Here is a 17,057-nt window from a genome sequence, read left to right on the forward strand (position 1 = left end):
ATGACCCAGTAAGCCAGTGGATCGTCAACTGGAAAGCTCTCCATCTCTGTTTTCGCCCCTAAATAATCTTCCACCATATGTTTCTGATGGCATGTGAAAGCTGTAAGCCCTGGGCGGCGAGGACTAAAATAATTCAGAAATGTATCACTTAGGCGGCCACCTTCTCCACCGCTCCTCTCTTGACCAACAGAAGCCTGAAAACTATGTTTTCCATGATATTGTAACCTACCAGAATCAGGAAAAGTGTTTGATAAACTTCTCTTTAAGGTGTCTTCAAGAGATTTCATCTTCTGCAATCTGTGGGGATGGGTTGAGTACTGAGACTTTCCCCTTATAACAGTGGTCAAGGAGGGTTGCCAAATAATAGTAATCCTTTTCCTTTATGCCACATATTCTTGGGTCCTTTTGCAGGCTTTGAAGCATGAGGGAGCCCATGCACTGAAAATTTGCAGAGGCATGATTGTCACTGAGGTTTAGAGTATCTGGAACTGCCTCTTCCCAGCCACATATTACTCCCAAGGGTTTGAGGATAAGTGTGACATGTCCCAGCCTTTGTATAACAATGTGATGCCTCCATCCCTAGTTGTTTGAAAGAAAAGGATAGGAATTGGAATTGGGACTTTAGATTAATTGTTTAGTGTAAAAATAGATTGAATTTAATTTAATTCAATGTCACTATCCCCTAAGGGTGGTCCATGATATTCAATATACATCAATAATTAATAATATATACTGAATAGTGTAATCATAAAAGATTTACATAATAATAATCATATAAAAGTATTTAATATAATTAATCAATGGACATGGTTGATACATTCAATGCAAAATAAATCAAACAATGAACATAATTGATACAGTTAATACAAGGGTCAATGATTGAGAATACATAATTTTGTCACCCGTTTAGTTGGAAACTCAATAAAAATGTAATGTGTTTCATGGCTTGTAACCAATCATCAGGAGTCAGATGCACGTATATACAATACATTGGAGTAATAAAACATCTGTTAGTATATGAAACCATCTATATAGGGAGAAATGAAAAGGAACAGCCGATTTCAATGATACTTACAAATCAACCCACAAGCTAATCACAGCTCCTAAATGGGATTTGATGGTGGCCTGGATTAAGTAGTCTTACCCGGGGTTGAGGCAGAGAACACCCCCAAAAACCGAAATGAAGACCAGGGGAAAGCAACAGCCAGGAAACAAGCTGGACCACCCCAACACATTACCACATTGTGATGGATATGTGCACGCTTGGACATGCACCCAGTTCTAAAAGAAAACATAAATGATTGAATAGAATTGTGAAAAGGGATGTGTAAAATATGTGATGAGTGATACTAGTGTAGCTGATGGGTGATGCATCTATGTATTTCCACCAAAAAAGGTGAGTGTGTAGTGATATAAGACATCCTAATAAGACCAAGTGTATATGCACTCACCTAAAAGTGTATTTGTACAAATTAAATAAAAAATGTAATTGAATAGACATGATTTGTGCACCCTGTTAAGGGTATGCAGGTGAAAAGAAAAGCCAATTAGGTGTTAAAGTTTATATGTGTGAAGCTGTAGATATCTGTATATTATGTATATAACACAGGTTGATCACTTCCTCGTGGTGGAATTGTGTGAAATGAACCGGCAGCTGACTGCTGCTAAAATACCCCAGGTCTGGGGCGTGTTCACGCTAACGTCATGTGTTGATGTCAAGACAGCATAGGGGAAGCGAGGGGACCTCCCAGGCATGGCACGTGTGTCAACTTTCCCTCTCTAAGGACGGACAGGAGGTTTGTGCCATTATCACACACCACCATTTCTGGCTCCGGCTGGCATAGCATGAGCCACCTTTGGGCCTGTCCCTGCAGAGCTGCGAGAATCTCTGCTCCGGTGTGGTTCCTGTCCCTTAGACACACAAGCTAAAGCACTGCATGGCACCTTTTAGCCTGACTCATTGAATAGCCCTTTGAACGCTTAGGGTGTACTTGAGATTCATAGGACAATTCAGCAGAAGAGGGCATGGATTAGGAGGAGTGGGTAGAGCTGACAAATCTGGCATCGTCATCAGCTGTATAGAGACGTGGGGGGCACAATTAACTGCAGCACTGAGCACTGTCCTGCATCCTTTCGAGTTGCAAGCAGAGTGTGCTGTGAACTAAATATATCATCCCTGCCCATGCTTGCTGAACCACGTGTTAGCAGTAACGTGGACTTTGTGACTGACTGCCTTGCCCAAGGATGCCACCGCATTGCCCTCCACATGATGGTAGAGAGATGGAATGGCCTTACGTGAAAATAAATAGTGACTGGGAGCTTGCCATTGTGGTACAGCACATTCTAAAAAATGGGGCTGAATCCACCATGCAGACAGGCAGAAGTTGTAGAGCCAGCAGCTTTGACAAGCTTTCATTTAGACACTGGGCATGTGGGTGGCAGGGACTGTATTTTTTTTTCATCTACAGCAGATGGGGTAGAGAAATTTGCTGGCTATAGTCTACAGCTAGTGGTATGCTGTTGGCAGATGTGCTGCAAGGACCTGGGACACCCCATACTATACAATCATCCTTGTCAGTGGAGGCTGTTGAGAGCTCATTAAGTATAGCAGGGGCAGACTGAGGTGAGTAAGGAGGAGGGATAGATCTGTTCCCCTTTTGTGTGGCTTTTAGGTGCTCTTGCCAATGGGCTGAGTAGTGGGAGGTTAAATGCCTTGTCAATCATGTGGTACCCAAATGGTTGGTGTTTTTGCCACGCTTGATGCGTTTGAGACAATGTTTGCAAATATCAACAGTACGATCGGCTACACATGTACTTAAAAAGGCCAAGACAGCTGAGCTGTGCAAAGTGGGCCGGGAGATAACAGCTCCACAACTTGATGGAAAAGGTTAGCTGCTCTCTACTCTTCCATGATGGCTGCTTCATTGGGGTTGTGCCTTACCCACACTTTCCTCCTCTGCTCTATCCAGCACCCAAGTCGAGTCAATGACCTCATTATCATCTCCTCCATCCTCATTAACACTGGAGCCAACTTGGCAATACGCTGCAGCTGGGGGAACATGACAACCAATCTGGGTACCAGTGTTTTCCCCTCTCTGTAGGCTCATGTTCCTGCCTTCCTCAACCTCAGAGTCAGAATCAAAATTTGAATCGAGTAATGGCTGTGTATCATCAAGAAGCAAGTGGCTGACGCTGTATTTAAATAACTCTGCTGACTCCTCCATGCCTGATGCTGGGACTATAGTAGTAATAGCTGTGGACAAGGAGGCAGGTTTTCCTACTCTGGCAGCTGCAGGGGACAGCGCACTAGTCTCTGCTTGGGTGACAGAGGATGAGGATGGTTTAGTAAGCCAGTCCACCACCTCCTCTGCATGCTGTGCCTGGATAGCATGGACAACATCACTAAACAGAGGAAATGATGTCCTGCCTGATGACTGACCACGTCCACTTTTGCCTGTGGACCCATATGCTGCTGGCCCCTTTACAGTGCAGTGGGAATTTCTGCCTCTCCTTGTTTTCCTCCCAGACATGATGGGGGAAGTGGGGGGGGGGGGTGCTTATTAACAAAATATAATAAAGATGTGTAAATGTATACCTTGATTCACTTTAACCACTTAACAACCAGCCCATAGCCGAATGACGGCTACAGGGCGGTTGTTTAACTCTGGGAGGCCGCCATATGACGTTTTCCCAGAATTCCACTCTCGCGCGCCCCCTGGGGGGCGCACTCGAGAGCATCCGTGACCGCCGGGTCATCGCGGCCGTTTACCACGTGATCGCTCCGTCTTCGCTCCATCTCCGTCTTCCCCCTCCCCCTCTCTGTACCGATCGGTACAGCGGAGGGGGAAGAGATCGGTGTCAGCAGCGCTGTGGGCTGCATCTGCAGTGCCCACATCGCTGCTCACCGAAATTTAACCCCTCAATTCCCTGCCATTACTCTGCAATACCCTGCCATTACTCTGCTGTACCAGCAAATACTCTGCAATACCCGCAAATACTCTGCAATACCCACAAATACTCTGAAATACCCGCAAATACTCTGCAATACCCGCAAATACTCTGCACCACCCGCAAATACTCTGCAACACCAGCCAATACTCTGCAAAACCCACAAATACTCTGCAACACCCGCAAATACTCTGCAATACCCACAAATACTCTGCAACACCCGCAAATACTCTGCAACACCCGCACCCGCAAATACTCTGCAACACCCGCAAATACTCTGCAACACCCGCCAATACTCTGCAACACCCGCCAATACTCTGCAATACCCGCCAATACCCTGCAACACCCGCCAATACTCTGCAACACCCGCCAATACTCTGCAATACCCGCTAATACTCTGCACTACCCTCCAATACTCTGCAGTACCCGCCAAAACTCTGCAGTACAATTCCAGCCAATACTCTGCAATACCCTGCCAATACTCTGCAATACCCTGCCATAAATTGCCATACCCGGAGATACCCAGCCATACTCGGAGATACCCTGTAATACCCAGCCATAGTCGGTGATACCCTGCAATACCCAGCCATAGACACACCCCCCTTCCGCTGCCCTCCAGTGCTTCTACCGACTCGCCAATACGATCAAAGCCAGAATCTTTTTTTTTTTTTTAAGGCTTCCCAGCTTAGAGGTAAGATGTGGGGTCTTATTGACCCCATATCTCACTGTAAAGAGGACCTGTCATGCCATATTCCTATTACAAGGGATGTTTACATTCCTTGTAATAGGAATAAAAGTGATCAAAAAATTTATTTTTGGGGAAAAAAAATGTCAAAGTAAAATTAATAAAGTAAAATGAACTATAAAAATTGTTTTTTTTTTTAAAGCGCCCCTGTCCCCATGTGCTTGCATGCAGAAGCGAACGCATACGTAAACCCGCCCACATATGAAAACGGTGTTCAAACCACACGTGTGAGGTATCGATGCGATCGTTAGAGCAAAAGCAATAATTCTAGCCCTAGACCTCCTCTTTAACTCAAAACATATAACCAGTAAAAAAAATTTAAAGCGTCGCCTATGGGGATTTTTAAGTAGCGATGTTTGGCGCCATTCCACGAGCGTGTGCAATTTTGAAGAGCGACATGTTAGGTATCTATTTACTCAGCGTAACTTCATCTTTCACATTATGCAAAAATTGGGCTACCTTTTACTGTGTTTTTTTTAAGCACAAAACTGTTTTTTTTCCCAAAAAAAGCATTCGAAAAATTGCTGCGCAAATACCGTGCGAGATAAAAAGTTGCAACGACCACCATTGTATTCTCCAGGGTGTTTGCTAAAAAAACATATATAATGTTTTGGGATTCTATGTAATTTTCTAGCAAATAAATGATGATTTTTACATGTAGGAGAGAAATGTCAGAATTGTCCTGGGTGCTCCAGAACGCCTGATGGCGCTCCCTGCATGTTGGGCCTCTGTATGTTGCCACAATGTGTAAAAGTCTCACACATGTGGTATCGCCGTACTCAGGAGTAATAGCAGAATGTGTTTTGGGGTGTAATTTGTAGTATGCATATGCTGTGTGTGAAAAATAAACTGATAATATGACAATTTTGTGAAAAAAAAAAAGTAAAAAAATCTTGATTTTCCAAAGAATTTTGGGAAAAAATGACAACTTAAAAAAACTCATCATGCCTCTTACTAAATACCTTGGAATGTCTTCTTTCCAAAAAGGGGTCATTTGGTGGGTATTTGTACTTTTCTGGCATGTTAGGGTCTCAAGAATTGAAATAGGCCGTCAGTACTTCAGGTGTGATCAATTTTCAGATATTGACACCATAGCTTGTGGACTCTATAACTTTCACAAAGACCAAATAATATCCACCAATTTGTACTTATTTTTACCAAAGATATGTAGTAGTATAAATTTTGGCCAAAATGTATGAAGAAAAAATTACTAATCTGCTAAATTTTATAACAGAAACAAAGAAAAATTCATTTTTTTACAGAATTTTCTGTATTTTTTCTTTTATAGCACAAAAAATAAAAAAACGAGCGGTGATTAAATACCACCAAAAGAAAGCTCCATTTGTGTGAAAAAAAGGACAAACATTTCATATAGGTCCAGTGTTGCATGACTGAGTAATTGTCATTCAAATTGTGAGAGCACCGAAAGCTGAAAATTGGTCTGGTTATTAAGGGTGTTTAAGTGCCCAGTGGTCAAGTGGTTAATCAATGGAAAGTGATGTTTGGTGCACTGTAATTTGAGTATTCACGACATATACACTCCACGGATACACAATAATATACTTCAATATACTGTGTCAAACATGCAGTAATGCACAGAACTATATGACGTTAAACTTGCAGTAATGCAATGAAATATACGGCATTAAACTTGCAGGAATGCACAGAACTAAATGGCTTTAAACTTGCAGTAATGCAATGAAATATACGGCGTTAGACTTGCAGTAACGTACAGAACTATATGGCGTTAAACTTGCGGTAACGCAATGGAGTGACTGAACTATCCCTACATTCACACTAATTTAAAGATGAATGGTAGTACTACACTCACAAAGACTGAACTATCCCTACATTCATACTAATGTAAAGATTAATGGTCGCACTACACTCACACTGAACTATCCTTAGATGCACATTAAACTGATATTCTACAAAGGCAATAGAATCAGAATAGAACACTATTTGGCCCGTGTGTATGGCATCCGGTCCAACAGAAGCTGGCGAAATCAGACGAGCATGCTATAAAACAAGCAGCAGACCGGCTCGCGATCAGAGTTCTTAGCCAACGGCTGAGACTGCTGACCGGAATGTTCTTGCGGGGGGAATGTCCCTGTCGGAACACAATAGCTCTGCAGGGGAGATTGCTGTACTAACATCGGATTGTTAGTACAGCTGATTGGACCTGAGCTGAGAGTTTTTTGAAAGGGAAAAAACAAGTGGTGTGTACTAGGCTTAAGAGGGAGAAGTAGAGATTCTATGACCTTTGTGCTTTGAAGCTTGTAGAGCTGAAGAAAATAGGTTGTACAGAATCCAGGTCCTGCACTGTGCCTACAAAGCAGCTGGGAAACATCTGGAAAAGCTAAAAGACAGATCAGTGTAAATGTGTGTATGCAGGCACCACCACTTTCAGAGTGTTTGCATATATATTCTGTATTTATGGGATTATTTGCAACATGGAAAGGCAGATATATTTTGTAAGGAATTTTTCCATGAATAAGGAATATAAAATAAAAAAAACAACTAGTAACGACTATATATGAAAGGGGAACTAAATTAATTGTTTCTCTCACTGATTGTTGGATGTCAGGAAAATCCTGCTGCTTCTGGATGTCAGGAAGATCCTGCTCATATTGGATGCCAGGAAAATCCTGCTGCTATTTGCTCTAGATTGTAAAAGAATCCCTAATACTCATAGCTCACAGATGTGCTAATGTCTTACAAGGGTCATTCTTCAAATAACCCCTGTCTCTCTTATTTATATCTCCTGCAGTCACTACTACTGCTGTCTTACAGCTGAACCTTTCAACAGATTGCATTTCCAAAGTGATTCTCTGAATACTAATTTGCCAATGTGCTGTGATATATGAGAGCCAACTGCCACTAATGTACAAATAAAAAAAACTGCCTTTGGCTAATTTAGGCAAAAAATAGCAGCCTAACTGATATGAATAATGGCCATACAATTAAGGGGAAATTTGCTTTAATAAAAACATTTTTGGAAGTCACTTACAGTCAGTTGTTAGGTTTGGGAGTGGGGAGGAGGCCTGGGTGAAGTGTCAAATACTTTTATTACAAGGGCTAGGGACAGCCAATGTGATAGTATAAACCAGTACGATAATCGGAGATAATAAAATGGATACATACATGTAAGGGAATGGAGGCAGGTCTGGTATACCACCACAATTCAAAAAATTGGTTAGTCAAACTGTTCTTTAACCAGTGGCGGCCCGCAATGCAAGGCGCAGGGGCGGCGCCCCCCTAATCTACATGCGGGGCACTGGACGCATGGACTCCAATGTGTTTTTTTTTATTTTTTATTGAAGCACGTGATTAGAGGCTTTAATTGGCTTAAAAAAAGGTGGTCTCAGGGTGCAAAGCACTGTGTCCTAAACCCACCCAGTTGTGTGACAATAGCTAATGAATATTCGCTATTGTCATACCTATTCTTCTCCTGGCCAATCCGGAAACGTGAAAGGAGAAGTGAACCTATTGACCTAGGGGGAGGAGGGAGGAGACGCACAGCCGCCGTGATGCCGAGGAGATGCAGGGGAAGCCCAGCTAACCCATCAGCCGCCACTGGATGGAAGATGAAGGGGGGACACGGAGGAGACGGAGGGGGAGGGCGAGTACCCTTCAACATGTCAGTCCGGGGGCAACACAGGGTAAGTGAGCCAGTAACTGGGGGTGGGTATGGTGCCCAACACAGGCTGGAGGGCTGGAGCGATGGGGGGTCTGTCTGCCATCCCCCCGGCCAATGGAGCACCAGCTGTCACTGTCTTTAACAGTCACTTTGAATAGGAGGCTTTCTTTTTTCTCTGCTTTAACCCCTTCCGGACATCATATGTCGCCACATTGACGTTAAATACCATTGTTATGGCAGCAGATAGCTGTGGGGTCTGAGTGTCAGCGGCGCTCCCGGCTCTGTCTCCCTCTCTCCCCTGCTCTCTGTGAACTACTGCTGTGGTGCTGCCTTAATGACAGTGGCATCATGGGGAGCCCTCAGTGTGCAGGCAGCGTGGGCTCTAGGGGCAGCTGCCCTATTTGCCCTGCGTTAAAGATGGCCCTGACCACAAACAGAAGACAGAGTAGCCCAATTGTCCATACTGTTCAGCTGCTTGGGCTGCTCTGTCTTCTGTCTGTGGCTGAGTGACAGGCCCAGCCAGGAGATCACCCGGCGCTCGCAGGTGTCCATGAGCCGGAGAGTGCAGGAGACTCCCGTGGCTCCTGGGAGACTTTGGATGTCTAGATTTTTCTGTAAAGGTGAGCTTATCCTTTAAGTTGTTAAGCTTGGGGCCTGTTGTTGCCGTGTTGATAAGCATCAGGCTTGTTTTGATAGGTATATGCAGGTTACTTTTAAAATTAGTTTGATGCTTGTCTAAGATTAGGTATTGATGAAGGAACATTTCTCGGAAACCAGGAGCCAGCAGAACAAGGGACACATCACTAGTAAGTCATGTGCCATGTGCTAATTGTTTGTGTTTTTTTTATTTTGAATACACCTAGGTTTAAAAAAAGACAGTTGACATAGGTTCTAACACAGGTGCCCACCAGTGTTAGCTGCTTGACAAACCTCTCCCTCTAGAGATGACAAGATGGTAAATTGTGAGTTGGACAGACAGACACTAAGCTTAGGTTCACATTGATGCAATTTGGCATGAGATTTGACATGTCAAATCGCATGCCAAATCGGCTGTTATTTCCGGCAATGGCACCGTCCAAATCAGTGTGATGCCACACTGATTTGCAAAAGTAATTTCCGTTGGACTGACATGCGTGAATGAAATTGTGCGAATTCAGCTCAACTCGCACAATTTCCATCCCACAGCAGTGTGAACCTGGGTTGAAACAGGAACCAGCCAGGAGAAACCGATAGGAACAGAACCTGGAGTTGGGTCTATTTTAGGTGAAGCAAGCAGGGAACGTAGAAGGTTAACAAGGAGAAGCAGGCTTGAACAGACACAAAACGGGGAGCTACTGAATTAGAATAAACAGACAGACATTGGCAAAAAAAGTAGATATGTTTCATAAAAGGATAACAGACACAACAGGTAATCAAACTGGGAGCAAAACAGAAGGAAAAAGTGGTAAGATAAGGCACAAACCAAAGACAAGATGGAACTGAGACAGGTGCAAACAAAACCAAGGTCACAGAGTAATAATAATCAGTAATAATAATGATTATTATTGTAATAATAATCAGTTATGACTAATAATAATCATAAGTTGTGACTGTAAAAGATGCTGTTTATGATGCAGAATTTCAGAAACTGCTGACCTACTACGACTATCATGGGCTATAGCATAGCTCCCAACTGTCCCTGATTTGGAGGGACTGTCCCTGATTTGGAAAAATGTCCCTCATTTGGAACAATGTCCCTCTGTCCCTCTCTCCTCCTCATGTGTCCCTTATTTTGGTCTGATCTATATAATTGTATATAAAATGCACTTTTCATCTTTCAAAGAGTGTTCCCCGGTGATAAACCTTTTATCCAATGTCTAAAGTGCTGCATTTGTAAATTCCAAAAGCCAATATAAAGGAATAGTAGTGGTAAAAACAAAGCACTTGTGGGTTTATCTAATTTTTTTGTGTAATTCTTCTTTTTAAGGGGGCGTGGCAGGGGGTGTTTCATATGCATTCATACTTTTGCTAATGGGTGTCCCTCGTTTTCATCCCTGACAGTTGGGAGGTATGCTATAGTCTCTAGAATTTAAAGTAAATGATAAACAGGAGAACATGCCAGATTAGAAAATGATGCCTACTTCTGAAGAATCCAGATTTCTGCTGTGGCATGCAGATTGTACGATCAGAATTTGAGGTACTCCACAGGTAGAAAGGAAACCAGAGGTTTGTAGCATGAATGTGGTTAACAAATCTGTTGGAACTATAAAGTCAACGTGGACCAAAATCCCCAAGGAACATTCCAGCATCTTGATGAATGTATACCACAAATGAATATGGTTGCTCAAAAGTCGAAACAGTAACACTTTGGTATACATAGTAATGTGGACACTACAAGATAAAGAGGCATTGAGCTAATGTTTTGTTATGTATTCTGGTTTATCATGAAACAGCCAAGCATATGTACCTGTGCAAATCATGCTAATTCAATAAATACAGCAATCATTACTTTTCTCAGATGATGCAGACAAACATTCCTGGTGTCTTTGCTGCAGGGGATGTTGTGACTTTCCCATTAGCTTTTCGCAATAACAAGAAAGTTAACGTACCTCACTGGCAGATGGCACATATGCAAGGTAACATTGAGACAAACAAAATGACACCAAATACAATGATCCATGATGTTATGAATGCAAAATGAATTATCATTGAAATATTTAATGAACATAGCATAACATATTTTTTTGTTACCTGTCTGCATAATAGTTACTGTACATAAGTCAACGGGAAAACAAATGCACAGGAACCTAGTAGTAGTTAGACATGTTTAAGTGGACATGTTCAATATTTAACTAGACATGTTCTGTCATGTTGAAGATGTTTTAATACTTATCCAAGCTTGCTTCTTCAGTTCTGAAAAAGCTGCTTGGATGAGTAATGAAAAGCCTGCAACATTACATACCAAATCCCGTTGAATGTGTCTAACTATTACTAGCTTTCCCATGACCTCAAGAACCGATACCCTTCAAAAAATGCAACAGTGCTATGTCACAAAATATTTTATGTACTTGTATCCATTAGTCTTGTTTCAACTTGGTTTTCTATTTAACCTAAAGGATAAGTGCACTTTTAAAAAAAGAGCTCTTATCCCTTTTGCCCCTATGCTCTGACCTAAACAACACCAACCCCCCCCCATAGATGCATACTTACATTGATCCAACTGCTACGGCCTCCAGGATTGTTTACATCCAGCACAGCAAGTCTAACTGGACACAATTACAATTCCATAGACTTCTATGGGGCTGTGCCCCAAGGCCAGAGAAGTAGGGAGCTGGTGAGAGACAGTCCCATGGAAGTCTATGGGGCTGTAATATTGCAGACGTAGCCAAAATGTAATTAATTACTGGAAGCGGCGGTAGGTAAGTCTAGCTAAGTATGCATCTTTGGAGGGCGAGAGTTGATTGTTTAGGTAAGGCCAGAGGAAAAAAGATAAGTACACTTTGTATTAAAATATACTTATCCTTTAAAGTGAACACGTGGCCAGTAAATATGAGCTTGAACACAAGCCCCTACTTACCTTTGTAGGTTCAGACACTGTAGAGCAATTTATCAAAGTTCACAACAGAAGCACTGAAGTCACCATTTTGGTGTTTACTATGGATATTAGAAGGTTTCCATATCACTGTTGGAAGTGGGGGTGCTTGATGAGCTTAGCTGCCAGGAGAATGCTGGGAGTGTTTCTGCTGATTATGTAAATAATTACACTGCTGTGCAGATCACATGCAATGTCTGTGCGATGTGAATTCAGCCATACAAACTGTATTGCTCAAATCGCATTCACACCAAGATGGTACAGGACCCTTTTTTTGATCCGCACTGGAATCGGATCCCATGGGTGTTCACACCTATGCGATCCAATTCCTCCACCATTTAACAGTTCGCACTGTGATCTGTGAACCGATCGGGGGTTTCATTAACTTAACATTGACATCCTCAGTGGTTTGCAGACGTCAGTGTGAACCAGTGTGCGATTCAGGTGCAATGCAGGAACCGGCACCAAATCGCAGGGTTTCCCGCATCACGCCAGTGTGAACTAGGACTAAGTCAGTATGTAAATTAGAACTCCTGAGCTGTGCACTTATTCCAGGTCAGTAATTCATAGAAGCCAAGTAAAAAAGCCATTGTATCAGCATGAGAGCCAGAGTACTCATTGTCTCAGAAGTGCAGGCCCCCCTACTTCCTCAGTAGGTTTCCTTTAGACAACTCTCTTTATATTATTTTAGATACATTTATTGTCTCCTACATACATTTCACAGTTTTTTCCTAATGATGTACTTAGTATTTATGAAGACAGGTCCTGTTCCCCTACGTTCCTGTCTAATATACCTTGTCCTTCCTCTTCTTTTTCAAGTCGCCCAGTATTCAGTGATGGGATTGTTTATAAGGTAGAACCTGGTAGATATAGTTAGCATGTTAAAGGGTAAGTTCACCTCACCAAAAAACTACCTGTACAGATAAGGAGGGGGTTCTGTGGACAAAAAAACAACAACTTTGCATATTAACCCAACATTGATTAATACCCTTGCTATAGGTGTAGGCAGTGGCGGTCCGTCCATAGGGGGAACATGGAAACTGCCCCCCTATCCATGTGTCCGCGCCCTTTATCTACAAACAGAGACGCTGGACTATGGGTTCCAATGGCGGTGGGGGGGGGATGGGGTTGTTTTCCATTGAAGCACGTGATTAGAGCCAGAGGCTCTAATAGGCTTCAAAATAGAGTGGGCTCAGGATGCAAAGCACTGCGCTCTGAGCCCACCCAGTTGTGTGACAATAGCGAATGTATTCGATATTTTCACACTGAAACCCACCACTGACGGAGACGCGGGGAGAGGAGATATAGAAGCTGGTCGTCCGGAGGGAAGCCCACAGTAAGTGTTGCGGCTGCCAGGTGAAACTTACCGAGGGAGGGGGGCGATGGCTGGCTGCGCACTGTTTGCCACCCCCCCCCAAAAAATACCACTGGCCGCCACTGGGTGTAGTGCATTTACATGCCTCATGAAACAGGTTTTTGGTAAAGGTGAACTAACCCTTTGGGGTTGTTGTTGTTTTACTAAAACTGGAGAGTGCAAAATCTGGAGCAGCAGTGCATAGTAGCTAATCGGCTTATAACTTCAGCTTGTTCAATTAAGCTTTGATTAAAAAAAACTGGAAGCTGATTTCTATGCAGGGCTGCACCAGATTTTGCACTCTCCAGTTTTAGTAAATCAATATCTTTAAGTACTATTGTTAGGCTCCTGTATATATAGTGCAATCATTTATGAGAATATGACTATTACTTGATTGATTAATTATATTTTTTATTCCTTTCCTTACAAAACACTTTTTTGGGGACATAGGTCGCATAGCAGCACTGAACATGCTGGCACAAGGCACTGAAATCAACACTATTCCATATCTATGGACAGCCATGTTTGGAAAGAGTATACGTTATGCAGGTATAATAATCATTTACCTATTTTTCGTAAAGAAGAGACATATGGCATATTTAAATATTGCATTCAATTAACTCATATTCTGAGTTATTTTATTTTTTAATATATCTTAAATGTGTATACATAATCAGTACTGTACACTTTAGCCTTGTACACACTAATAGTGCTTCCATTTAACCCACTGACAGCACCGGTCGGAGTCGCTGAGTTGTTATTTCCTGACAGAGGGATGGCCCCCCTGCCAGAGCACTCTGCTCTCAGTTATTGGCTAAGAGCACTGATCGGGAGCCAGTCGGCTGCTGGTTTTCCAGCATCATTGTCCAACAGAAGCTGGCCAAACTTGTGTTGCTGGTCGAGAATTCTTCCCACTTTTCAGGTGCCCATTTATCAAGCAGTGGAAAATTTCCTCTGCTGAGTTCTCAGGCATTCTCAGAGGAGATCTCTCTCCTCTAAGTGCTTGTTTAAGAAGTGGTGTAGATCGCTTCTCCTTTTGAGTAAAGTGATCTACAAACGCTTTGAACTGTGGAGAAGGCCTCCTGTTACTGTAATCTAGTGAGACATAGCAAGATTGTGGTTCTAAGAAATCAGTGAAAAATTACGGCTGCTGAGTACATGGGCATTCTCAGAGAAAACCACCCATCTCATGGTAATAAAATAATTAGTCCTCCCAAACAAAATATATACAGTATCTCACACAAGTGAGTACACCCCTCACATTTTTGTAAATACTTTATTATATCGTTTCATGTAACACTGAAGAAATTACACTTTGCTACAATGTAAAGCAGTGAGTGTACAACTTGTATAACAGTTTAAATTTGTTGTCCCCTCAAAATAACTCAACACACAGCCATTAATGTCTAAACCGCTGGCAACAAAAGTGAGTACATCCCTAAGTGAAAATGTCCAAATTTTCACATATATATATATATATATATATATATACATATAAAGTGTCTCACAAAAGGGAGTACACACCTCACCACTCGCCCGCCACCACTTCTCTCGGGTTCACGCCAGGCTTTATTCAGGAGGGAGCCGCTCACTTGCCCGCTCACTTCTCCCAGTACTTACGCCGGCTCACCGAGCAGCATGGGGGGGGGTCCACCCTCTTACTCCTCCCGGTGCTCACGCTGGGTATCAACGAGGTGGGGTCCACACTGATCAGCTGGGGGGGCTGCAGAGAATGCCATTTCAATTTAATTTAATTGTTCAAAGGCTCCATCCCACCAGATTCTCAGTAAATCCTAGTAAGGACATATTTTGGCTTTGGCCATGAGAGCCAGGAAAGCAAGCCAGCTGAGACTTTCCAGGCTATCCAGGCTACCTTGGGGTCACAAATTGGGGGGGGGGGTTGCAGACCAGCAGATGGGGGCTGATTGGTGGGGTAGCTCCACTTCCATAGTCATTTCATGATTCATGCCTCACAGCGTTTCTGTCACAGCATTTTCTGTCCTAGCGGTTCTGTTATTAACGTGTTTCTGTCATAGCGGCTCACATTATCATGTTTCTGTCATAGCCGTTCTGCCAGTAGTGTGTTCTGTCATAGCGGTTCTGTCAGTAGCGTGTTCTGTCAGTAGCATGTTCTGTCATTAGCATGTTCTGTCATAGCGGTTCTGTCATTTTCGTGTTCTGTCATTAGCACGTTCTATCATTAGTGGTTTTGTCATTAGCGGGTTTCTGTCATAACAGTTCTGTCATTAGCAGGTTCTGTCATTAGCGAGTTCTGTCATAGCAGTGCTGTCGTAGCATGTTTCTGGCATAGCATGTTTCTGTTGTAGTGTGTTTCTGTTGTAGTGTGTTTCTGTGGTAGCGTGTTTCTGTCAAAGCATGTCGGTGCTATGCAGGTATGGCATACACTAGTAGCCATTTCATCTTCGTTTGCTTCCATGTCTCATCGTACCTTTCATTCAGGTTTCTTTATGTAACTGGGTTCAGATAGCTAGTGCTCACATCCCAGGATCTGTCATGTCTACAGATCCATATGGGCTGTGGTTTAGTTTTTTAAATGATTGTTGACCACAATCTTCTTGCCTGTATACCATTCAGGAGTTGGTCCATACGTAAGCACACAGCAGAGCTTGTCATGGGGGTTCTCCTTTCCTGGCCACAGCTGGGAGGAGGGCAGAACGCTTCGGATTGTTGTTTCCAATTCCATCCTAGCTACTTCCATCCACCAGCATGGAACATGTTCTGGGCGTTATTCTTAACTCAGATTTATGTGGGCTAAAATATACTCTCCATGGCCTGTTATGGTTGTAAGACAGGATGGGGGTAATCGAAGCTCGCTTGGTCAGAGGCGGGGTGTCAGCGTACCCCCAGCTCCTGCTCTTCCTACATTCCTGCAGGCAAGGTCGGCACCCCCTTACTCCACCGGTCTTATCAAGCTTTCTGGTTCAATATGCCTGAGCCAAGGAGTGTTTTTTATTGGAATCTCCCATCCCCGGTCTTCAGACAGCCCCTGTTGGGGGAATGTTTCAGGTCTGCACTCGGGCCTCATCGCTATTTCGAGTCTTTCGCATGTAGTATCTTGGCTTCTGCAGGCAGTCATGCTTTCGTTGTCAAGTTACTGGAGGCAGTCATTTTCAGGGGTGCTTGGTTTGCTTCTTCACCCTCGCTCTGTAGGTGGTGGGGTGTCCAGTGGCAAGTTTCCGTTATCACATTTTTGGCTGCCCTCTTTCTTGCGGAAGTATTTCCATCACCTAACTTGTCCGTGGATCTGGCGATTCAGCACTTCCTACAGTCAAGGGGGTATTGGTTATAAAAATCTGACCTCACAATGCTTTGAAGCTACTTTCATCAGACCTGACCGCAAGACAAATGTTGTCATTTCACCACTGGGTTAACCTTTGGGTCAAAGCAGTCCTTGATTTGACACCTTTGCCAAGCACTCCATTGGATCCTTGGTACCTGCAGGGGGTCAGGGGTTATTTCATTCACTTGATTTCCGGTTTCATGGAGACCCTGGTTCCCGACCAGGGATCTGCAGTCTCTCTCAGGGTGTGTGCTGAGCCAATGTTCCCTAGACGGCCCACAAAGTGGTAGGTCTGGGTCAAACATCATCATTTATTCTGGATTTCGCTCTCGGCTCTTATCTCTTGATTGCGAGGTTGCCTGGAGATCTGGTCAGATATGTCAGACCATTCATCTTTTGTCCAATCCCCAGCCTGTTCAGAGGGGCATTTACAGTCACTTTGGGTATGTTGAATCATGCCATGAAAATTATTCCTCAGGATGGAGTCTGGCCCTCCTT

General features: G+C 43.3%; 1 protein-coding gene across 8 annotated transcripts in view; it reads left to right on the forward strand.

Annotated features, from left to right (window-relative positions):
• Positions 1-17,057, forward strand: part of AIFM3 (AIF family member 3) — a 140,466-nt gene that overhangs the window by 92,500 nt on the left and 30,909 nt on the right. For all 8 annotated transcript variants that reach the window (XM_077462116.1, XM_077462115.1, XM_077462119.1 and 5 more), the window contains 2 exons: positions 10,831-10,948; positions 13,709-13,807. In XM_077462116.1, the coding sequence (XP_077318242.1) occupies positions 10,831-10,948; positions 13,709-13,807 (217 nt within the window). The remainder of the gene's footprint in view (positions 1-10,830; positions 10,949-13,708; positions 13,808-17,057) is intronic.

The sequence above is a fragment of the Lithobates pipiens genome, unplaced genomic scaffold (assembly GCF_037356315.1).
Source record: "Lithobates pipiens isolate NorthernLeopardFrog02 unplaced genomic scaffold, aLitPip1_a1.2 Scaffold_3, whole genome shotgun sequence".
In the NCBI taxonomy this organism is placed as follows: Eukaryota; Metazoa; Chordata; class Amphibia; order Anura; family Ranidae; genus Lithobates; species Lithobates pipiens.